At 51.3% G+C, this 25376-nt stretch overlaps 1 protein-coding gene across 2 annotated transcripts in view; it reads left to right on the top strand.

Annotated features, from left to right (window-relative positions):
- Positions 1-25171, top strand: part of LOC119950738 — a 122162-nt gene extending 96991 nt beyond the window's left edge. Inside the window, exons 9-11 of one of the 2 annotated variants that reach the window (XM_038773433.1) lie at positions 15834-15940; positions 21813-21910; positions 24699-25171. In XM_038773433.1, the coding sequence (XP_038629361.1) occupies positions 15834-15940; positions 21813-21910; positions 24699-24719 (226 nt within the window). In that variant the 3' untranslated portion in view covers positions 24720-25171. Of the gene's footprint in view, positions 1-15833; positions 15941-21812; positions 22184-24698 lie in introns of those variants that run through there. The other variant, XM_038773432.1, reaches the window with a different exon arrangement.
- Positions 25172-25376: the final 205 nt, after the last annotated feature.

Genomic DNA, 25376 nt, shown 5'->3' with positions numbered 1-25376 from the left:
TCTTTACAGTCTGCACCCTCCCTGCCAGCGACAGCGGGAGTGCATCCCATCTCCGAAACTCTCCCTTCATTTGCTCCACCACCCTGGTCAAATTTAACTTATGCAGCGTGCCCCAGTCTCGTGCCACCTGGATTCCCAAATACCGGAAATTTTCCTCAACTAACCTAAACGGTAGCCCTCTCAATCTGTTCTCCTGGCCCCTTGCCTGTACCACAAACATTTCACTCTTGACCATATTTAATTTGTATCCTGAGAACTGGCCGAACTCCCTCAGCATTCCCAGTATAGTTCCCATCCCGGCCACTGGGTCCGACACGTACAGGAGCAGGTCGTCTGCATAAAGAGAAACCCTATGTTAAACCCCGCCCCTCACCATCCCCTTCCAACCCTCTGCGGCTCTCAGCGCAATTGCCAGCGGCTCTATGGCCAGCGCAAACAGCAGCGGGGAGAGCGGGCAGCCCTGCCTGGTCCCTCGGTACAACCTAAAGTACTCCGACACTTCTCTGTTGGTCCTGACGCTGGCCCTCGGGGCCTGATATAATAATTTGATCCAATCCACCAATCCCTTCCCGAACCCAAACCGTCCGAGCACCTCCCATAGATATTCCCACTCCACCTGGTCAAAGGCCTTCTCGGCGTCCATAGCCACCACTACCTCCACTTCTCTACCCGCCGGGGGCATCATTATCACATTGAGCAATCTCCTCAGATTGGCCGCCAGCTGCCTACCTTTCACGAACCCCGTTTGATCCTCCCCAATCACCTCCGGTACACAGTCCTCCATTCTACCCGCCAGTACCTTTGCCAGGAGCTTAGCATCTACATTAATCAGGGAGATTGGCCTGTAGGACCCGCACACCTCCGGGTCTTTACCCTGCTTTAATATCAGAGATATGGTGGCTTGTGACATCGTCGGCGGCAGGGTTCCTCTGTCCCTTGCCTCATTGAAAACCCTCGCCAAGACCGGGCCCACCAGCTCCGAGAACTTCCTATAAAACTCTACTGGGTATCCATCCGGCCCCGGGGACTTCCCCGACTGCATGGCCTTTAGGCCCCCCAATACCTCCTCTACTCTAATCGGGGCCCCCAGCTCTTCCACTCGCCCCCCCCCCCCCCAACTGTTGGGAATGTTAACCCATCCAGAAACCTTTTCATCCCTTCCGGTTCTTCTGGCGGCTCCGAAGTATACAGCCTACGATAGAAGTCCCGGAATACCCTATTCAATTCTACCGGATCCTCCACTTTGTGCCCCCCCTCGTCCCTCACTCTACCTATTTCCCTGGCCGCCTCCCTCCTCCTAAGTTGCTGCGCTAACAGTCTGCTAGCCTTTTCCCCATACTCGTACACCACTCCCCTCGCCTTCCTAAGCTGTTCCACGGCCCTGCTCGTGGATAGTGCCCCCAGTTCCGCCTGTAGCCTCTGCCTCTCCCTGAGTAAAACCTCCCCCGGGGACTCCGCGTGCTCTTCATCTATCCGGCCCATTTCCCTGACCAATCTATCCATCTCTGCCCGGTCTGCCTTGGCTCTATGGGCCCCAATTGAAATCAGCTCCCCCCGCACTACTGCCTTTAGCGCCTCCCACACGGTCGCCGCTGAGACCTCCCCAGTGTCATTCACCTGCAGGTAATTTTTTATACATTTCCGAAGCCTCTCGCAGATCCCCTCCTCCGACAGCAGTCCCACATCTAGCCTCCATTGCGGACGTTGATAACTCGCTCCCCCGAACTGCAGGTCCACCCAATGCGGGGCATGGTCTGAAATGGTAATTGCTGAGTATTCCGTGTTCTTTACCTCCCCCCTACAGTCCCTGCTTAGCACAAAGAAATCTATCCTGGAATATACTTTGTGGACGTGCGAGTAAAACGAGTAGCCCCTTCCTGTTGGCTGTCCCTCTCTCCAGGGGTCCACTGCCCCCATTTGCTCCATAAACCCTTTCAGCTCCCTTGCCATTGCTGAGAGTCTACCCGTTCTGGGACACGACCGATCCAAAGTCGGGTCAAGGACCATGTTAAAGTCCCCTCCCATTATTAGCCTGCGAGAATCCAAGTCCGGGATCTTCCCCAGCACTCTTTTAATGAAGTCCACGTCATCCCAGTTCGGGGCATATATATTCACCAGCACCACTCTTCTCCCCTCCAGCCTGCCCCGTACCATCAGGTATCTGCCCCCCCTGTCTGCGGATATGCCCTCTGCCTCAAATTGCACACGCTTGTTGATCATGATTGCCACCCCTCTGGACTTCGAGTCCAAGTCCGAGTGGAAGACCTGGCTAATCCAGCCCTTCCTTAGCCTGGTCTGGTCTGACACTTTCAGATGTGTCTCCTGCAACATAATTACGTCCGCCCTCAGGGCCCGCAAGTGCGCGAACACCCGCGCCCTCTTAACCGGCCCATTCAGTCCCTTGACGTTCCAGGTGATCAGCCTGGTCGGGGGGCACATCCCACCCCCCCCCCCACCCCGCCGTTCAGCCATAGCCTTTCTCGGGCCGGCCCCTGACCCGTGCGTCGCGCCCTTCCTGGCCCGCCCTATAGCTGCCTCCACCCTCGACCTCCTTTCCAGTGCCTATTTCAAGTCCCTCTCCCGTCAGCAGAACAACCCCCCCCCTCCCCTAACCCCATCCCCCGATACCCCCACCCCTGCCATCCACTGGCTGTAGCTTTCCCCCCATCTGACTTCCTTGACTAGCCAATCTGCTAGCCCGGTGACTCAACACTCCGGCGCCTTCCTGTCCCATTCCCCTTGTTTCCCCGCCCTCCTCCCCACCCACTGGGGCAAGCCGGCTCCAGTGTCTTCCGCGAGCTGCACAAAAAGCCCAAACAGAAAAAAAAAAGGGAAAAAACATAGAAAAAAGAGAAAAAGCACATAAATGTCCATGAACAAAGGAAAGAGTCTCAAATGTTCCGCTTGGCCCCATTGGCCCAGCAAACCGTTGAGCAGCAGTCCAGGCACATTCGGCGTTCCTCCCCACAGAAATCCTCGGGCCCTAACTCGCGTCCTTGGGGCCTCCTTTCGGGACCAGCCCCAGGTCCCTCACAAAATCCATCGTTTCTTCGGGCTCGGAAAAGTAGTGGTGTTGACCCTGGTGCGTGACCCATAGCCGAGCTGGGAACAGCAGACCAAACTTCACGTGCTTCTTGAACAGCACCTCCTTGACATTCTTAAAGGCTGCTCGCCGCCGAGCCACCTCCTGGCTTAGGTCCTGATAGATGCGGAGCACACTGTTATTCCACGTGCTGCTCCTGGCGCTCTTTGCCCACTGCAGCACCCGCTCCTTGTCCACGAACCTGTGGAACCTAATCACCATCGGGCGGGGGGGTCCGTCCAGCCGCCCCTGCCTTGCCTGCACTCTGTGTGCCCCCTCCAGCTCCAGCGGTCGCGGAAAGGCTTCGGCCCCCCATCAGCTGCTTCAGCAGGTCTGCTACAAACGCTGCAGCATCAGCTCCCTCCGCCCCCTCTGGGAGGCCGACCATCCTCAGATTGTTCCTGCGGACTCTATTCTCCAGCTCCTCCACTCTGTCCAGCAGTCTTCTCTGCCGCTCTTTCAGGCCGTCCACTTCTAGCGCTGCAACCGTTTGCGCATCCGCCTGCTCCTCCACCGCTTCTCCCAGCTCCTTAACTTTAACATCCTGGGCGTCCAGCCTCTGGTTCAGCTGATCCACCGCTTTCTGGATTGGGTCCAAGCTGTCCCGCTTCAGCGCTTCAAAACTGGACTTCATTACCTGGAGCATGTTATCCAGCGCCAGCTGGATTGCTGAGTCCGGGTTCCGTGTGTCCGCCATCTTAGGTCCCAGGTAATTTTCTTCCGGTCCTTGTCTCTGTCCCTTTTTCTCCTTCTTCTTCTGCCTTCTGGAATCCCGCTGTTCCATATGCCGCAGCCCGCTCCTCAGCGCCTCCGCTGCCGCTTTCCTTCGCCCAGCTCCTTCAATTTTACCTCCTGGGCATCTGAAGTGGGTCCAAGCTGTCCCTCCTCAGCAACTCCAAACTTTTTCTTTTTCCCTTTGCCTGGAGGAAGGAAGGTCCGTGGGTCCGCCATCTTACCCTTCAGGTCAGCTTCCTCCTTTCCTCCGTCTCTCTCTCCTTCCTCCTCAAATGCTGGCCTCCCACACTCTCAACTTCTGCAGCCCGCTCTCCTCTTCTATTCCCGGCAGCCTTTCTGCCGCCTCCGTGGTCCCGCTATCGCGGGGAAACAGCTGTTCAGCCCGGCCGGAGTGAAAGCCCACCGAATGTGCGGCTCACTCGGACATCGCCGCCACCGGAAGTCGACTGTCTCTTTTTTCTAACAAACAATTTATTAGGGAATTTATGGTTTTCTAACAACAAAAGATACAAGTACAAATGTAAACATAATTCAGTGCGTAACACACCCCTCCTTCTCTAAGATACTGACTGTCTCTTTGGAGTTTGCACATTCTCCTCGTCACGTTGTGGGGTTCTGCCGGATGCTCCGGTTGCTCAGGCGTCCTCCCAAAGTTGAAATGAAAATCGCTTATTGTCACGAGGAGGCTTCAATGAAGTTACTGTGAAAAGCCCCTAGTCGCCACATTCGGCACCTGTCGGGGAAGCTGGTACGGGAATTGAACCGTGATGCTGGCCTGCCTTGGTCTGCTTTAAAAGCCAGCGATTTAGCCCTGTGCTAAACCAGCCCCAGAAAGTTCAGATGTGTGCAGGTAATGGGCCATGATCAAAGTGCAGAGGTACTGGGCTAGGGCTGGGGAGTATGCGTAGGTAGAGTGCTCTTTCGGAGGGTCGGTGCAAAGTTGATGGACCAAATATACCCCTTCTGCACTGTGGGAAACCTATGGGGCGAAATTCTCCCATCGGGAGACTAAGTGCCGACGCCGGATTGAAAACCGGAGTGTTTCACTCCGGCGTCGGAGGCCGCTCCTCACCCCCTATTCTCCCACCCCCAGGGGGCTAGGAGCGGCGCCGCGTCAATTACGCGGCCGGCGCCACGTAAATGACGTCACCCGCTCATGCGCGGTTGCCGTCTTCCCCGCGGGCGCCCCGCAAGACATGGAGGATTGATCTTGCGGGGCGGCGGAGGAAAAGAATGCGTCCTTTAGAGACGCCGGCCTGCCGATCGGTGGGCACCGATCGCGGGCCAGACCCCTACTGAGCGCCCCCCTGGTGCTCGATCCTCCCTCCCCCCCACCCCACAGGCCGCACACGCAGTGTTCGCGCACTGTTGACGCCGACAGCGACCAGGTGTGGTTGGCGCCGGCATGAACCTGTCGGATTGGGCAGGCCGCTCAGCCCATCTGGGCCGAAGAATCGCCGCTCGCCTGCTACAAATGGCGAGCGGCGATTCTCCAAGCGGCCTGTCGTGAAACGCTGCACGCCGTTTTGGGGGGGGGGGGGTGGGAGAATCACGTGCAGGTGCCGGGGCGGCGTGGCGGGAATCGCCCGGCACTCCCGCGATTCTCCTACCCAGCGTGGGGGTCGGACAATTGCGCCCATTGTTTCTATCCTGTGGATCGCTGTGCTGATACTGATTCCTACATTATTGGTATCTGTGCTACTCATTCCTACACTAATGAAGCCTGTGTCAATTAATTCTTACAATATTCACCCCTTTGGCTATTGATTACTACACTACTAATCAATGTGCCTATTGATTCCTACACTATTGATCCCTGTGTCTAAAGATTATTACACAATTAATCCCTGTTTCTATAGATTCTTACACAATTAATCCCTGTGTCTATAGATTATTATACTATTAATCTCTGTGTTTATAGATTCTTATACTATTGATCGCTGTGCCTAATGATTCGGCGGGTGGCATCGTGGCACGATGGTTGGCACTGTTGTCTCACAGCAGCAGGTTTGATTCCAGCCTTGGCTGACTGCATATTTGGCGTTTGCACATTCCCCCCGTGTGTGCGTGGGTTTCCTCCGGCTGCTCCGGTTTCCTCCCACAGTCCAAAGATGTGCAGGTTAGGTGGATTGGCCATGAACAAAGTGCGGAGTTATGGGAATAGGACAGCGGAGTGGGCCTCATTGGAGTGCCCTTCTAGAGGGTCAGTGCAGACCCAATGGGCCGAATGGTCTCCTTCTGCACTGTAGCGGAGAAGGCATTGTTGGAGTGCCCTTCTAGAGGGTCAGTGCAGACCCAATGGGCCGATTGGTCTCCTTCTGCACTGTAGTGGAGAAGGCCTTGGTGGAGTGCTCTTTCGGAGGGTCGGTGCAGACCCAATGGGCCGAATGGCCTCCTTCTGCACTGTAGCGGAGAAGGCCTTGTTGGAGTGTTCTTTCGGAGGGTCGGTGCAGACCCAATGGGCCGAATGGCCTCCTTTTGCACTGTAGGGATTCTTTTTTTTAAATGTATTTTATTACAAACGTGTATCAAAACAGGTTACAGCGAATAAACACCCCGGGAAACATGCTTCCCAACAATCAACTACTGTATACAGTCTGTCCAATTTTCCCCCTTTTTCACCTCCCTGCGATGAACAGCCCCCCAAACACGGTCACAAACGTCCCCCACCTTTCCTCAAACCCCCCTGAAGAGCCCCTTAACTCATACTTTATCTTGTCTAACCGCAGGAAGGTGATCCAACCATGCCGCTATATCCGGTGGCGATGCCGACCGCCACTCCAGCAAAACTCGCTGGCGTGCAATCAGAGAGGCAAAGGCCACGACATCGGCCTTCCTCCTCTCCATGAGCTCCGGCTTCTCTGAAACCCCAAATATCACCACCAAAGGATCCGGGTCCACCTCCTCCTCCACTATCCTGGCTAAGACCGCAAACACTCCCGCCCAGAATCTTCCCAATTTTTCGCAACCCCAAAACATGTGCGCATGATTCGCTGGCCCCCGCCCACACCTCTCACACTCATCTGCTCTGCCCTGAAAGAACCCACTCATTCTCGCCCAAGTCATATGGACTGTGTGGTGAACGTATTGCATTAACCATTCACCATGTATGTCACTGTATCACGCTGTTGCCAATGTGGGCTCCACTTATGGATCATTGTATTTTATTACATGAAATGCATCATGTTGGTGCCCTTGTGGGTTCCGCCCCTGGCTCCGCCCCTTGAGGGGAGGTATAAAGAGCAGCAGCCTTGTAGGCTGCTCTCAGTAGCAGAGCAGTCGCAGGCAGGCACTGTTCTAGTCGATTAAAGCCACAGTTTACATCTACTCTCTGAATTGATGGTTGCATCAATGTAATCGACTACAACACCACTATGGAATCGACCCTCAAACCTAACCGCCGGGAACTCGACCCACAGACCGCGGAGGCCAAAGGGATTTTTTCGCACTGGCTCCGCTGTTTCAAGGCCTACCTCGCTGCCTCCTCCTCGCCTTCCGTCTCCGACGATCAGAAGCTGAGCCTCCTCCACGCCGGGTGAGCCATTGAATCTCTGTGCAACTCGCGGAAGCCTCCACATACGCAGACGCCCACGCGATGTTGAAGCGCCGATATGTAAGGCCAGTGAACGAGATGTACGCGCGGCATCTCCTCACTACTCACCGCCAATGGCGCGGGGAATCGCTGGAGGAGTATCTACGCGACCTCAAAGTCCTTGCGCGAAGTTGCAACTACGAGGCCGTTACGGCCACTCAACATATGGACCTCGATGTCTGGGACACCTACGTGGCTGGAGTCAGGTCCAACTATGTGAGACAGCGCCAACTCGAGAAAGGTGCCCTCGACCTGGAAGAGACGGTAAAGCTAGCCTCCTCCTAGCAGTAGTGTTCCAAAGCCTTAACGCATTCCCATCTTATCACACAACCCCTCATGGACCCCAGAGAGTACCCCAGGCCTGTGCCGCGCAGCTGCCCGCCCAACACGGGGGGCTACCCTGCTATTTCTGCATCAGCATCAGCAGCCCAGGCAGCGCTGCCCAGCTCAGCACGTGAACTGCAGCGACTGCGGTAAAAAGGGACACTTCGCTAAAGTTTGCTTGGCCAGGTCCAAATCCTCAAAATCACAGGCCCGACTCTCAGAATCATAGGCCCGCAGACCCCACAGTGTGACTGCGTGCCTGCCGGCTTCGCCCCCCCCCCCCCCCCCCCCCCAGATGCGTCATCTGCCTCGTGTTGTCCGTGGGGACAGCCACCTTCAAGCCAGCACAACATGTGCGACTCATGGGGGCCGCCATCTTGGACGCCATCTTCCTTGCCACCCGACACGTGCGACCGACGGGGGCAGCCATCTTGGGGCCACCCCAGCACCTCCGACCACGCCGGCTACCCGCAACTCGGCGCAGCGACCCAAACACCTCCGGAGGTCCATGATGACTGTCCGGGTCAATGGACACAAAACACCTTGCCTGTTCGACTCCGGGAGCACGGAGAGCTTCATTCACTCAGACATGGTAAGGTGCTGCTTGCTCCCAATCTTCCCTCCACATCAAACCATCTCCCTCGCTTCTGGGTCGCACTCGGTGCAGATCCGGGGGTGCACTACCGCACCCCTCGCAATACAGGGCGCCGATTATGCTGATTTTAAGTTATATGTACTCCCCGACCTCCGCGCTCCTCTCCTGTTGGGACCTCAGGAACTTAACCCTGATGTTCGGCGGACCCCTACCCCCACTCACCGTTTGTTGCCTCGCGACCCCGAAGGTCAACCCTCTCCCGCTCTTCACAAACCTCACCGCCGACTGTAAGCCAGTCGTCACCAGAAGCAGGCGGTATGGCATCCAGGACAGGACTTTTATCAGTTCCGAGGTCCAGCTACTCTTGCGGGAGGCAGGGCCGGCTCATGGTACCGGCAACTCGGGCAGTCGCCCGGGGCGCCATGTGCTAGGGGCGCCGCGTAAAAGACTCGGGTACCGCGCATGCGCAGTTGGGCCGGTGCCACCCAGCGCATGCGCGGTGGCCGCCCTCCCTCAGGCCGCCCCGCACAAACATGGCGGATGGATCCAGGCTTGCCGGTGGTCACTCCGGCCACCCCCACCTCGGGCCCCCTCCGGCCCCCCCCCTCGGGCCCCCCCCCGGCCCCCCCCCCCCCTCGGGCCCCCCCCCTCGGGCCCCCTCTGCCCCCCCCCCGGCCCCGCCCCCGGCCCCACCCCCCCCCCCCCCAGCCCCCCCCGCCCCCCAACCCCCCCCCGCCCCCCCGAAGGGCGCTGAAGTTCAGCTTGCCCGGGGCGCCAGCAACCCTAGGGCCGGCGCTGGCGGGAGGGGATCATCGAGGCCAGCAATAGCCCCTGGAGAGCCGAGGTGGTGGTCGTCAGGACCGGGGAAAAGAACTGGATGGTTGTAGACTACAGCCAGACCATAAACCGGTACATGCACCTCGATGCGTAACCCCTTCCCCGGATAGCGGACATGGTGAATTAGATCGCACACTACCCGGTGTTCTCCACGGTGGATCTGAAGTCTGCGTACCACCATCGCCCAATCCGCCCGGAGGACCGCCACAACACGGCCTTTGAGGCAGACGGCCACCTCGTCCACTTCCTCCGGATCCCCTTCGGCGTCACAAACGGGGTCTCGGTCTTTCAAAGAACGATGGGCCGAATGGTGGACAAGTACGGGCTGCAGGCCACGTTTCCGTACTTGGACAACGTTACCATCTGCGGCCATGATCAGCAGGACCACGATGCCAACCTCCAGAAATTTTTCCAAACCGCCCAAACCCTCAACCTCACTTATAACAAGGAGAAATCATTTTCCACACAACCAAACTAGCCATCCTCGGCTACGTCATGGAAAACAGAGACCTCGGACCCGACCCCGGCCGTATGTGCCCTGTCCTGCAACTCCCCCTTCCCCACTGCCTCAAGGCCCTGAAAAGGTGCCACAGGTTCTTTTCCTATTACGCCCAGTGGGTCTCCAACTATGGGGACAAAGCCCGTCCACTAATCAAGGCCACCATCTTCCCACTGGCGGCCGAGGCCCGCCAGGCCTTCAGCTGCATCAAGGTGGACATCGCCAAAGCCGCGATGCACGCGGTGGACAAGTCTGTCCCCTTCCAGGTGGTGAGCGATGCGTCAGACATCGCCCTCGCCCCTACCCTCAATCAGGCAGGCAGGCCAGTAGCATTTTTTTCGCGTACCCTCACCGCCTCCAAAATTCAACACTCCTCGGTCGAAAAAGAAGCCCAAGCCGTCGTGGAAGCCGTGCGGCACTGGAGGCTCTACCTCGCCGGGAGGAGGTTTACCCTCATCGCCAACCAACGGTCGGTTGTCTTCATGTTCGATAATACAGAGCGGGGCAAGATCAAGAACGATAAGATCTTGAGGTGGAGGATCAAACTCTCCACCTATAATTACGATATAGTGTATCGTCCTGGGAAGCTCAACGAGCCCCCAGATGCCCTGTCCCGCGGCACATGCGCCAGCGCGCAAGATGACCGACTCCGGGCTATCCACGATGACCTCTGCCACCCGGGGGTCACCCGGCTTCTCCACTACGTCAAGGCCTGCAACCTGCCCTACTCCACCAAGGAGGTCAGGGCCATGACCAGGGACTGCCAGATCTGTGCGGAGTGCAAGCCGCACTTCTATTGACCAAATAAGGCTCACCTGGTAAAGGCATCCCGGCCCCTTGAGCGCCTCAGTATCGACTTCAAAGGGACCCTCCTCTCCACTGACCACAACGCGTATTTCCTCAACTTCGTTGACGAGTTCTCTCGCTTCCCCTTTGCAATCCCCTGCCCTGACATGACCGCGGCCATCGCCCTACATAGTGTCTTCACCCTTTCGTTTTCCCCATATACGTCCACAATGACCGGGGCTCGTAGTTCATGAGCGACGAACTGCGTCAGTACCTGCTCGGTAAGGACATCACCTCGAGCAGAACTACCAGTTATAACCCCCAGGGAAACAGGCAGGTGGAGAGGGAGATCGCGACGGACTGGAAGGCCGTCCTCCTGGCCCTACGGTCTAGGAATCTCCCAGTTTCCCACTGGCAGGAGGTCCTCCCCAACGCACTCCACTCCATTAGGTCCCTCCTTTGCATGGCAACAAATGAGACCCCTCATGACCACCTGTTTGTTTTCCCCAGGAAATCCACCTCCGGGGTCTCATTTCCATTTGGCTGAAGACACCGGGGCCCATCCTACTCCGCAAACACGTCAGGAGCCATAAGTCCGACCCCCTGGTCGAGAGGGTCCAGCTCCTTCACACTAACCCCAGGCCGACAGGATACGGTTTCCCTCCGGGACCTGGCACCCGCAGGTTCCACTACCACCGCCACCCCAACTTACCCCACCCCCAACCTACGCTGACCAGCGCCCCCACCCCTACATGGCACCCGCACCCCCTCCCGCCCTCCATTCCTCCTTCACCGACCCACAGGAACGAAGCTCCAGAAGACACGCTCCCGGAGTCCGCGTCTGTGACAGCACTGGCAACATCACTGCCCATGGCAGCACAATCGCTTCACAGCTCCAGGGTCCCAGGTTCGATACCTGGGCCAGCTGTGATACCAGAGCTTCGGCGATCACAGCGCACATTCCGGGCGCCGGACAGGCTGAACTTGTGAGCCCTTCACCCCCGCCGGACTTCAATTTTTTAACAGGGGGTGAATGTGGTGAACGTATTGCATTAATCATTCACCATGTATGTCACTGTATCATGCTGTTGCCCATGTGGGCTCCACCTATGGATCATTGTATGATATTACATGGAATGTATTATGTTGGCCGCCCCTGGCTCCGACCCTTGAGGGGAGGTATAAAGAGCAGCAGCCCTGTAGGCGGCTCTCAGTAACAGAGCAGTCGCAGGCAGGCACTGCTCTAGTCGATTAAAGCCACAGTTTACTTCTACTCCTCGTTTCGCGTGAAATGATGGTCGCATCAGACTGTAGGGATTCTATGAATTCAATGATTCCTACACTATTGATGGCTGTCTCTTTTCATTATTACACAATTGATTGCTGTGCGTATTGATTATTACTCTTGATCTCTGTGTCTATTGATTTCTACACCAAAGATCCAAGTGTCTGTTCATTCCTACATTATTAATCTCTATGCCTTTTGATTCGTACACAATTGATCCCTTTGTCTTTTGATTCCTGGATTATTGATCTCTGTGTAAATTGAATCCTAAATTTTTGATCACTGTGTCTATTGGTTCCTAAACTATTGATCACTGACTCTATGGATCCAACAAAATTGATCTGTGTCTATTGATTCCTGCACTTCTGATCTCTGTGTCTATTGATTCCTACAAAACTGATCTGTGTCTATAGATTCTTACATTATTGCTTTCTGTGTCTATTGATCCTGACACTATTGATTCCTGTGTCTATTGATTCCGACAGTATTGATCCCTGTATCTATTGATTCTTACAATAACGTGGTTCAACAGAATGCCACTCAGCTCAGAAATTCTTCCAAAACTTTCCCACAGTTCCCCAAATTAATTGAGGCAAAATCATAGGCGGATGACCGGTTGGTCTGATTTTCTTTAGCTGCTGTTTTTCATAGAATTTACAGTGCAGAAGGAGGCCATTCAGCCCATCTAGTCTGCACCGACTCCTGGAAAGAGCACCCTACCCAAGGTCAACAACTCCACCCTATCCCCATAACCCCATAACCCAGTAACCCCACCCAACACTAAAGGCAATTTTGGCCTCTAAGGGCAATTTAGCGTGGCCAATCCACCTAACCTGCACATCTTTGGACTGTGGGAGGAAACCGGAGCACCCGGAAGAAACCCACGCACACACGGGGAGGATGTGCAGACTCCGCAAAGACAGTGATCCAAGCCGGAATCGAACCTGGGACCCTGGAGCTGTGAAGCGATTGTGCTCTCCACAATGCTACCGTGCTGCCTTGTTGGTGGAGAGGATATTCTCTTTGACCCGCACAGTTAGATCTTCCATAAGCCCCTGAGCAGACAGACAAGGCGTCAGCTGAATCAAGAGAATTTGGTGCTGCACTGATGTGCCATTTGATATGATGCTCTCTTGTTCTGGATCAGCCATTGAATTCACAGCTCACTCAGGGAAGAGACCGTCAACGAATGGAAATGGAAAGGAATTCCCGGACTCACTGGTGGGGGCGTTACCCCGCTCAGGTTGGGGTTAGGGAGTATGGCTGGTTTTGTGGGAAGGGCTTTACTTTGTCTCTGGTTACACCATCCCCGAAAGGTTATAAATGAAGAATTCGGAACCCAAAATAGAAAGATGTATTCCAAGTTTGACCTTGGGATTGCTGATATCATGAGCACAAAATAAATCACATGAACTGGAGATATGGAACTCATTGGCATTCCTCGCCCTGGGGTAGAATTTCCTTGATTCCCCATATGTACGACAGATGGGTTGGTGAAGATTCTTTTATTTTGGAGTTCCTTGAGAAATTATAAACATGCCCTAAAATAGACAACACAGGACATCTTAATAATGCAGAAAGGCAAAGAACTTACAGTGCAGAAGGAGGCTATTGGGCCCATCGAGTCTACACTGCCCCCTGAAAGAGCACCCTGCCTGAGCCCACACCTATACCGTAACCCCACCGAACCTTTGGACACTACGGGGCAATTTAGCATGACCAATCCACCTAACCCGCACGTCTTTGGACTTGTGGGAGGAAACCGGAGCACCCGGAGGAAACGCACGCAGACATGGGGAGAATCTGCAGACTCCACACAGTCGGTGACCCAAGCCGGGAATTGAACCTGGGACCCTGGCGCTGTGAAGCAACAGTGCTCACCACTGTGCTACCGCGCCACACCTATCTTCCCAAACAATCTCCAAAGTACCGCGTCGTGAAGAGGAATTCTCACTCCCCGGCGGGATTCTCCCTCGGCCACGCCAGATTCAGAAACACGATTGGACGTCGAATTTGGCGTCCACCGAAAATCGAGGTTTGCACCGGGCGTCAAATGAAATGCCATGTTCCGGTCCCTCGATCGTGGCGTCAATGCGTTCTACGTTGCACGCCCGAACTTTGGGCACTCAAGGGTTAACTCAATGCCATTGAATTCCCCAAAAATTCAGTTAATCCAGCCTAAAGTATAGACTGGGATTAATGATCAAGACTGGTCCAGCAACAGTGGAAGAAAATTGCTGAGACGAAAGAGGGTTTTGAAAATCCGAGTTCCTGTGCTGAATGTCTTGGGAAAGACACAATGCCAGCACTAGATGTCAGTAAAGCATTCCCATTGAGAGTACTGAAAGAGAGAGAGTTTATTTGGTATGATATTTGCTTTTGGAAATTTCCCAGTCAGAAAATTAAAATAATGGCAGATACCTGGATGCACAATCAATGGACACGAAACGTAGGTGAAGTCCGAAACAAAAGGCTTTAATCAGCAAGAAGTGAGCCCGGCAGCAGACGTACAGAAATGGTCTGGCTGCTGGGGCACACGGGTTCTTATACCCTGCCTCGTAGGCGGAGCTACCTTCCTCTTAGCCAATAGGAATACGGAGAACACGATACCTGGGCCAATGGGCAGCGAGCCCTCTGCACCAATGGCAGCTCACGCTCACAGGTACCATAATACCCCTAGTCATACTACCACAACCTGGGTGCAAATCTCCACCAATGCAGCAGGAGGCTGGAGTCAGGTAATTTTTCTGGGACTCCATCTCAGTTGTATTAAAAGCTGTTAGACCTATTAGTCCTCTCCCCTCACCCACCCCACCATGCTACCTCCATTCCCCTTGCTCCTGTATGCTCCCCATATCCTTTACAACTGCACCCTCCATGCCCAATACGTGCAATAGAACCAATGAGCTGTATAATAACAATGGTAATATGGAATGCACTCAAAAGAATCCATTCAAAAATCTCCTTTGAAATATGTGCTGCAGGGCGGCATGGCAGTGCAGTGGTTAGCACTGCTGCATCATGGCACCGAAGACCCGGTCCTGGGTCACTGTCTGTGTAGAGTTTGCAGATTCTCCCCGTATCTGCGTGGGTTTCATCCCCCACAACCCAAAGATGTACAGGGCAGGTGGATTGGCCACGCTAAATTGTCCTTTAATTTGGAAAACATTTTAAAAATGAAATAAATGCTACTCTTCAAACCCTATAAATGTGACAATCATACATTATAGTAATAATAACAGAAACTTTACCTCACTTCACACCCCTTGATTTTGCCCAAATAAAAATACCTGAATTGGAAAAAAATGTTCAAATAAGGAATAACTTCTTATAACCACAAAAAAAGTCAATCAATCAAAGACAACACCCCACTTCAGCCTGTGAAAACCAATCCCCCACTGAGCTAATCCAGTAATAAGTCTAGGAACTCAGCCAAGCATTCATAAGCATTCAGGGGCTGGTTTAGCTCACTCGGCTAAATCGCTGGCTTTTAAAGCAGACCAAGCACGCCAGCAGCAAGGTTCGATTCCCGTACCAGCCTCCCCGGACAGGCGCCGGAATGTGGCGACTAGGGGCTTTTCACAGTAACTTCATTGAAGCCTACTCGTGACAATAAGCCATTTTCATTTCCTTTTTTCATAATGAAGCCATGCACAATGGCCTCAGTATGAACGTTTGGTTTGCAGTTGCTGGGTGGCAATGAAAGGAGGGTATCAAACATTGACAGTATTTCACTGGTAGAATAGCCAGGAATAAGTCCATAAGATGAAGGGGAGTGGGTGAGGCATAAGAGGTTCGGAATTTATTGAATATATCACCTGAGTACGCTGACCTCACAGACATCATATTAACTTTTCCCCAGTTTCTTTCAGGTTACAACACTGCCATTCCTTCAGATTAGGTCGTACGTAGCAGACCTGTTGAGGGTTGCATAGTTTCAATGACTATAAACCATTCAGCAATTTCACTGGGAGTTAATGATAGTCGCCGAACCCCTCACTCAGATACTCTGCATTCTTTAGGAAGGGAGGACACCTGGGGATTTAGTTGTTATTGGTTTTGACATTTGCCGTGACTTACTCTGTTTGTTCTACATAGGAATCATCAATACAACGCACTCCGCATGAATGAAAGCCAGAAATACACCAGTAACCTTGCACAACGATATATTGTACCAAAGCCCAAACCGTGCGTCAAAGAAATAGGTAAGAACTAGGGGCTTTTCACAGTACATAGAACGATACAGCGCAGTACAGGCCCTTCGGCCCTCAATGTTGCACCGACATGGAAAAAAACTAAAGGCCATCTAACCTACACTATGCCCTTATCATCCATATGCTTATCCAATAAACTTTTAAATGCCCTCAATGTTGGCGAGTTCACTACTGTTGCAGGTAGGGCATTCCACGGCCTCACCACTCTTTGCGTAAAAAACCCACCTCTGACCTCTGTCCTATATCTATTACCCCTCAATTTAAGGCTATGTCCCCTCGTGATAGCCACCTCCATCCGCGGGAGAAGGCTCTCGCTGTCCACCCTATCTAACCCTCTGATCATTTTGTATGCCTCTATTAGGTCACCTCTTAACCTTCTTCTCTCTAACGAAAACAACCTCAAATCCATCAGCCTTTCCTCATAAGATTTTCCCTCCATACCAGGCAACATCCTGGTAAATCTCCTCTGCACCCGTTCCAAAGCTTCCACGTCCTTCCTATAATGAGGCGACCAGAACTGTACGCAATACTCCAAATGCGGCCGTACTAGAGTTTTGTACAACTGCAACATGACCTCATGGCTCCGGAACTCAATCCCTCTACCAATAAAGGCCATCACACCATAGGCCTTCTTCACAACCCTATCAACCTGGGTGGCAACTTTCAGGGATCTATGTACATGGACACCGAGATCCCTCTGCTCATCCACACTACCAAGAATTTTACCATTAGCCAAATATTCCGCATTCCTATTATTCTTTCCAAAGTGAATCACCTCACACTTCTCCACATTAAACTCCATTTGCCACCTCTCAGCCCAGCTCTGCAGCTTATCTATGTCCCTCTGTAACCTGCAACATCCTTCCGCACTGTCTACAACTCCACCGACTTTAGTGTCGTCTGCAAATTTACTCACCCATCCTTCTGCTCCCTCCTCTAGGTCATTTATAAAAATGACAAACAGCAACGGCCTCAGAACAGATCCTTGTGGTACGCCACTCGTAACTGAACTCCATTCTCAACATTTCCCATCAACCACCACTCTCTGTCTTCTTTCAGCTAGCCAATTTCTGATCCACATCTCTAAATCACCCTCAATCCCCAGCCTCCGTATTTTCTGCAATAGCCGACCGTGGGGAACCTTATCAAACGCTTTACTGAAATCCATATACACCACATCAACTGCTTTACCCTCGTCCACCTGTTCAGTCACCTTCTCAAAGAACTCGATAAGGTTTGTGAGGCATGACCTACCCTTCACAAAACCATGCTGACTATCCCTAATCATATTATTCCTATCTAGATGATTATAAATCGTATCTTTTATAATCCTCTCCAAGACTTTACCCACCACAGATGTTAGGCTCACCGGCCTATAGTTACCGGGGTTATCTCTACTCCCCTTCTTGAACAAAGGGACCAGATTTGCTGTCCTCCAGTCCTCTGGCACTATTCCTGTAGCCAATGATGACCTAAAAATCAAAGCCAAAGGCTCAGCAATCTCTTCCCTGGCTTCCCAGAGAATCCTAGGATAAATCCCATCAGGCCCCGGGGACTTATCTATTTTCACCTTGTCCAGAATTGCCAACACTTCTTCCCTACTCACCTCAATGCCATCTATTCTAATAGCCTGGGTCTCAGCATTCTCCTCCACAATATTATCTTTTTCCTGAGTGAATACTGACAAAAAGTATTCATTTAGTATCTCGCTTATCTCCTCAGCCTCCACACACAACTTCCCACCACTGTCCTTGACTGGCCCTACTCTTACCCTAGTCATTCTTTTATTCCTGACATACCTATAGAAAGCTTTTGGGTTTTCCTTGATCCTACCTGCCAAAGACTTCTCATGTCCCCTCCTTGCTCGTCTTAGCTCTCTCTTTAGATCCTTCCTCGCTTCCCTGTAACTATCAAGCGCCCCAACTGAAACTTCACGCCTCATCTTCACATAGGCCTCCTTTTTCCTCTTAACAAGAGATTCCACTTCTTTGGTAAACCACGGTTCCCTCGCTCTACCCTTTCCTCCCTGTCTGACTGGTACGTACTGATCAAGAACACGCAATAGCTGTTCCTTGAACAAGCTCCACATATCCAGTGTGCCCAACCCTTGCAGCCTACTTCTCCAACCTACACATCCTAAGTCATGTCTAATGGCATCATAATTGCCCTTCCCCCAGCTATAACTCTTGCCCTGCGGGGTATACTTATCCCTTTCCATCACTAATGTAAAGGTCACCGAATTGTGGTCACTGTCTCCAAAGTGTTCACTTACCTCCAGATCTAACACCTGGCCTGGTTCATTACCCAAAACCAAATCCAAAGTGGCCTCACCTCTTGTTGGCCTGTCAACATATTGTGTCAGAAAACCCTCCTGCACACATTGTACAAAGAACGACCCATCCAATGTACTCGAACTATATCTTTTCCAGTCAATATTAGGAAAGTTAAAGTCTCCCATAACAACTACCCTGTTACTTTCGCTCTTTTCCAGAATCATCTTCGCCATCCTTTCCTCTACATCTCTAGAACTATTAGGTGGCCTATAGAAAACTCCCAGCAGGGTGACCTCTCCTTTCCTGTTTCTAACCTCAGCCCATACTACCTCGGAAGAAGAGTCCCCATCTTGCACCCTTTCTGCCACCGTAATACTGTCCTTGACAGTACCTGCTACAGTAACTTCGTTGCAGTGTTAATGTAAGCCTACTTGTGACAATGAAGATCATTATATTATATTATATATTTGTCAAGTCAGGACAGGGTAGCCAAGGCCATGTAGTATTCAGTACAAACAGGGGTGGAGGGTGGGAGGAATGATGTGGATACTGGGCCAAGGTGGAGAAGGAAAAAGGAAACGAGGGGTAAAGAAGATCAAGGATGGAAGAGGAAAGAAAGGGAGAAGGGAAGGTGGGAGGCCGGGAAGAGAGAAAAGAAAGGAAGAAGAAGAAGGAGAGATACAGGGAGGAATGATGAGGGCAGGGATGAAAGGGAAGGGGGAGGTAGGGAAAGTGGAGAAAGGAGGGGGAGAAGGAAGAAAGGGGATATAGAGGGAGGGAGGGAGAGGAGAGGAGAGACCAGGGAATGTTGAGGGGAAATGGGGAGGAACAAAGGTACATAATCATTTATAAATCATGCTTATCCCACTACTGATAGCGGGAATGAATCCGAACTAATCACTCAGCCCTTGGGTCTGCTCCAACGTCAGTTTATTGGTTATGCTGAAGAAGAGTAAAAGTGGCTCGGTTTACCATGCACTTCTCTACTGAACAAAGACAATCATCAATACTTATACAGTTTCAAAACAGTATCTGAGCCCACCTCGGCTGGACACGAGCCAATCGTACAGATTATAAATTACCTTTAGATCCAATGAAATTAGTTACTAGACCTGATGGGGCTGCGTGATCAGCTCATGAACAGACAGCGGCCCCTTAATGATGTTTTCCAGATCCCTTTATCAACTGTCCTTGGGCCTTCACATTAACTCCCAAGCTGGAGACCTCCTGATCCGGACTTTGATAGCTGGTTTCATTGTTCAGAGACAGCTGCCTGGAGGCTGTCAAGGGCAGTTCTGTGGAATAAACTGTGCATCGGTGTGAACTGACCCTCTGCAGGAATGTGACCAAGTAAACCCCATGGTGCCTCTGAAAATTGTTATGCTCTATTCTAGCGAGGACTGATCCATTCTTAGCGCAATAGAGTCATAGAATTTACAGTACAGAAGGAGGCCATTCAGTCCATCAAGTCTGCACCGGCCCTTTGAAACAGCACCCTGCCCAAGCCCACACCTCCACCCTAACCCTGTAACATCCAGTAACCCCACCCAACCTTTTAGTTTTGGACACTAAGGGACAATTTAGAATGGCCAATCCACCTAACCTGCACATCTTTGGACTGTGGGAGGAAACCGGAGCACCCGGAAGAAACCCACGCAGACACGGGGAGAGTGCACAGATTCTGCACGGACAGTGACCCAAGCCGGGAATCGAACCTGGGACACTGGAGCTGTGAAGCAACAGTGCTAACCACTGTGCTACCATGCTGCCTGATAGCCTTAGTATAATAGCAAATAATATGTATTTAACCTAAATATAATGCAGGCGTCTCTGCTCTGGGCACTCACCTCAACACTACTCCAAATTGAACAGGTGTTCCTGCGCAAGAGAAAAGGAAGTTCAGCTACGGTTTGTTTTCCTGATCCTTGCACTGCAACCCCGATTGCATCTCCGACTGGGGAAGATGGTAATAGTGGAGTGATGACATTAGGATCAGGCATCTGACATCTTTCACACTCAAATAACCTGGTGACACTTTTTGTCAAGGAACACAAGCAAATAATGGGCACTTGGGTCGCAAACCAAAGCCATTCCTCAGTAAGGGAATAAGACATGGGAGAAAACTGGAGCAGAAAAGAATTTTTTACAGGATTCACGGCCCATTTCCAACTAAAGGAGATATGTATTGGGGAAGTAGAATGTGTACAAAAGAGGAACAGGCACTTTGAGCCTGTCGTGCAATTCAATGAGATGGCTGAATCACTCTGTCTCAACTCCATCTACCCAGCTTAGTTCCTGGTTCCCTTAATACAGGGGTGGGCAAACTTTTCCGTGCAAGGGCCACATTCAGAAATTCACAATTTTAAAGGGCCGCATAGTATATTAAGTAAAATAATTACTTCGCCCGGTTATGATTCTGGGCGCCTCATATAGAACATAGAACAGTACATGACAGAACAGGCCCTTCGGCCCTCGATGTTGTACCGAGCAATGATCACCCTACTCAAGTCAACGTATCCACCCTATACCAGTAAGTAACCCAACTGCCCCCCCCCCCCCCATTTACCTTTAAAAAAAAATTTTTTTTTAAAATATTTTTTTTTTAATTATTATTTTTTTTATGACTTGTTGGGCCGCATAAAGACATTTGGCGGGCCGCATGCGGCCCGCGGGCCGTAGTTTGCCCACCCCTGCCTTAATACCTTTGCCTGTCAAAAATCGATGAATCTCAGTTTTCAAATTTTCAATTGACCCCCTCTCAACCGCAAGAGCTTTTTTGGGGGAGAGAATTCCAGATTTCACCACGTTTCTGGGTGAAGAGATGCTTCCTGATATCAACTCAAAACGGCCTCAGTCTGATTCTCATGTTATGACTTTGTGTTCTGGATACTCCACCAGGACAAAATTGTTTCAACCCTGTCAACTCCATTCATCGTCTTAAAGACCTCGATTAGGGGCAGCACGGTGGCGCAGTGGGTTAGCCCTGCTGCCTCATGGCGCCGAGGTCCCGGGTTCGATCCCGGCTCTGGGTCACTGTCCGTGTGGAATTTGCACATTCTCCCCATGTCTGCATGGGTTTCACCCCCACAACCCAAAGATGTGCAGGGTAGGTGGATTGGCCTCGCTAAATTGCCCCTTAATTGGAAAAAATTAATTGGGTACTCTAAATTTGAAAAAAAAAGACAGCGATTAGATCGGCCCTTGATCTTCTCTACTAATGGGAACACAAACCTGGCTGATGCACCCTGTTCTCATAATTTAATCCTTTTATATCTGGTATCATTCTGGCGAATCTGTGCTGCACCCGCTACAAGGCCACTATGTCCTTCCTGAGACGCATTGCCCAGAATTTAATGCAGTCTCCTAAAGGGCTTCTAACTAGACTTTTGTATAACTGTAAGATAATATCCCTGTCATCCTTCCATGCAGCGATGTAACTGAACAACCATCCCTTTATGTTCCAATCTCCTTGCTTTAAAAGGCAACATTCCAACAGAGTTTTAAAATTGCTTTTTGAACTAATAAATGCTAGTGCCAGCTCTTCAGGAGCATTTCAGACTGTCTGATGCTTTCATTTGATTTATATGCAGATAATGCATCTTTGGATTCAACATATGCCGTTCCTGCCTCTCTCCGCTTAAATATACCCAGCACTCCAGTCGAAACAGACCCAGATGAAATCTATGATGTAAGTCCTCTCTCAGTCTGTGTTAAATATTCCGCACTACTGCCCCATTATAGTTTTTTATGTGTACTGATTGGTTGAACCCATGTCATAATTAGTTGGCTCATTAACATTACAATTCCTTATTTGTCATATTTCACCATTTATTAAGTTTGCCGGGAATATCCCAGGGGCAGGGGTCGAATTTCATTCCGATTAAATTGAGGTGAGGTGAGAACTAAGTACTTTAAGTCGGTTTGTTTCTGCTTGAACCAAAACAACTTGCAACTTAAAAAACTTATCCACTAAATTCCCCGTATACGATTCCGAATGCGCTATTTTGAGATGAAATTTGGATAGGTTTTCTCCGCTGATTTCTAGCCAGTCATGTGGGATTTAACCACTTTGCGTTTGATTTATTTTTAATCCTCAGCTCCAAGATTGCCCAATTTATTCTTCAATCCAAAACCCTGTACCAATAATTAATGATTTATGGTTTAGCTTTTGCTGAGCTGTATATTAAAATGAAGGTTCTAGCAATGGATCTGACAGCAGATATAGTGGATAGAAGACATTGAAAATAATGTCCAAGGATAAATTAACTTGACGTGTTTCAGAATTTAGAATGAGGCACATTTTAGATTTCAGGCAGAACCCCTGAATCTGAATTTTTCTCTATCAAATGTTATTATATGTTGAGTGTTAAAATATGTTGAGTTTATTCATCAAAGCAGTGGTCTTCACCAGTACTAGCGAGTGATGGCCTGCCACTCAGGGTCATCCGTTTGACACGTTGGGAGGGATTCTCTAAAAATGGGGCTATATCCCCACGCCAGCGGGAAAACTGGCGCCAACGACTCCGGCGTCAACGGCCTCCCAAAGTGAGGAATTCTCACCTTTCTAGGGGGCTAGGTTGCTTCTGGAGTCGTTCCTGCTGCTCCAGTCAGCACCGAAGGGCCGACGCAAGTTCGTGCATGCGCGGAATGGCTGGCGTGATCTCACGCATGCGCGGACCGGCCGGCGTATTTCCGTGCATCCGCAGAATGGCTGGTGTATTGCCGCGCATGCGCGGGGGTTCCCTTCTCCGCGCTGGCCCCCGGGCAATATGGCGGAGCCGTACAGGAGCCTGGCGCAGAGGAAAGAAGGCCCCCCCACGGAACCAGCCCTCCCGCAGATCGCAGGCCAGGCCACCGTGGGAGCCCCCCGTGGGTCGGATCCCCCTGTGCCCCCCCCCCCCAGGACCACCCCTGCACACTCACCTGCCAGGTCCCTCCGTGCGTGAGGTGAGTAATTCACGCCTGCGGGACTGGCCAAAAGTTTACGGCCACTCGGCCTGGAGAATTGCCGGGGAGGCCGCTGTCAACGGCCCCCTGACCAGCGTGGAAGGAATCCCGCTGGCCCCTGAAAAACGACGCCGGAGAATAGGGCAGCCGGCGTCGGGGTGGGATTCGCGCCTCCCCCCGGGGATTCTCCGACCCGGCGCAGGGTCGGAGAATCCCGGCCATTATTTATATCAATACTCTTTGATTCCCATTTCTGCCCTGCCTTCTTTATTCAATTGTTTATTCAGTCTGGATTACCTACATCATCCTTCAGACACTTGTAAGAATTAAGAAAAATTGCAAGTGTCACTATACATTTTGAAAACTCTCTGACCTAGTTTCCCAATTCGGAGACAATTTCCTCCATCCGCTAGTTCTGGCAAGGTTATGAATGCTTTCTTTACACTCATCTGCCAGGAGCAGAGGAGAACCATCATAGAATGATACAACATGGAAGTAGGCCATTCAGTTCATTGTGTTTGGAACAGCTTTTGAAAGAGCGCTATCCAAATCAGTCCCACTCCCCTGTTGTATCTACATACTTCAGCTAATTGTTTTCCTTCGAATTTCAGGCAGTGCATTCCAGATTGTAGCAACTCACTGCATAAAACTGTTTTCTCTATTCTTTCCTTTTCCTAGTCCTCCTTTCCCCACCTCCCTAACCTCATCGCTGATCCGTGCACTTGCTTTGCCTAAGATTTCTCTTTATTCTTTCATGGGCTGTGAGCATCGCTGGCTAGGTCAGCATTTGTTGCCCATCCCTAATTGCCCTTGAGAAGGTGGGGTTGAGCCGCCTTCTTTTACCGCTGCAAGTCACGTGGCGTAGCTTCACCCACTGTGCTGTTAGGAAGGGAGTTCCCAGCGACAGTGAAGGAATGGCAAGATAGTGGTGGTGGGGTTCCCATGCATCTGCTGTCCTTGTCCTTCTGGGTGGTAGACCTCGTGTGGTTGGCAGGGGGAGTCCAAGGAGCATTGGTGAGTTGCAATGTGGCCTACAAAACGCAAACAGAGGGAGGCGGTGGCATAGTGGCATTTTAACTGGACGAGGAAATTTGAATTCAATATAAACCTGGAATTAAAAGTCTAGTGATGACCATGAAACCATTGTCGATTGTCGTGAAAACCCATCTGGTTCACAAATGTCCTTTAGGGAAGGAAATCTGCCGCCCTGACCTGGCCTGGCCTATATGTGACTCCAGACCCACAGCAATGTGGTTGACTCTTAGCTGCCCCTCAGGGGCAATTAGGGATGGGCAATAAATGCAAGGGCAACCTACGACGCCCACATCCCATGAATGGATTATAAAAAACAGCTGGGAGAGATGTTCCTTTTGACCATAAGGTCCTGTCTCTGTTTGAGACAGCTGAGTTACACGATCTCTATTCTGTGTGTAATACACTGCCACACCCACTATTGTCCTGTTCTAATTGTGTACTGTGGAATTGACGTAAAGTTTTTTTATAAATTGGCGGTGTTTATTGTTTGGCAGGTTCTACCACGGAGAATGTGATTCCAGGAAGTCCCTCCCAGGAATTTGCAGTGAGCTCGAGTTTAAAAGAAGCCAAGAAAAGCCATTGCAGAGCAATCGACGGCAGCAGTGTGGCCATATCACCTTGAAAGAATATGACCAATAATTGACATCTTAACACTCGAATTGTTCTGTTCTATGTTCTATGTACTGTTCTATGAATGAGAATCTATATAAAGCGGGAAAGGGAGGGTGGGGGTGGATTCTGCCGTTAGTTATGTGGATCCTGTATTTTAGTGTCTTTTTTATATCGAGTGTCATTTATCTAGCAATAGTAACATATTCTGCATTTGATTCCCATATGATTGTGTTTTGGAAACAAAGCCCTTGGAGGATAACAAACTCCCAAACATGTTCCTTCTGCCTCTGCCCGGTATGTTTGGAAAAAATGGTCAGAATCAGGGCGGCATGTGGCGCAGTGGTTAGCACTGGGACTGCGGCGTTGAGGACCCAGGTTCGAATCCGGGCCCCGGGTCACTGTCCGTGTGGAGTTTGCACATTTTCCCCGTGTTTGCGTGGCTTTCACCCCCACAACCCAAAGATGTGTAAGGTAGGTGGATTGGCCACGCTAAATTGCCCCTTCATTGGGAAAAAAAAAATTGGGTACTCTAAATTTTTATTAGAAAAACAATGGCCTTG

Source organism: Scyliorhinus canicula, chromosome 16 (assembly GCF_902713615.1).
Source record: "Scyliorhinus canicula chromosome 16, sScyCan1.1, whole genome shotgun sequence".
NCBI lineage: Eukaryota > Metazoa > Chordata > Chondrichthyes > Carcharhiniformes > Scyliorhinidae > Scyliorhinus > Scyliorhinus canicula.
Note: the sequence above shows the minus strand (reverse complement) of the source record. Positions and strands in the feature narration are given on the sequence as shown.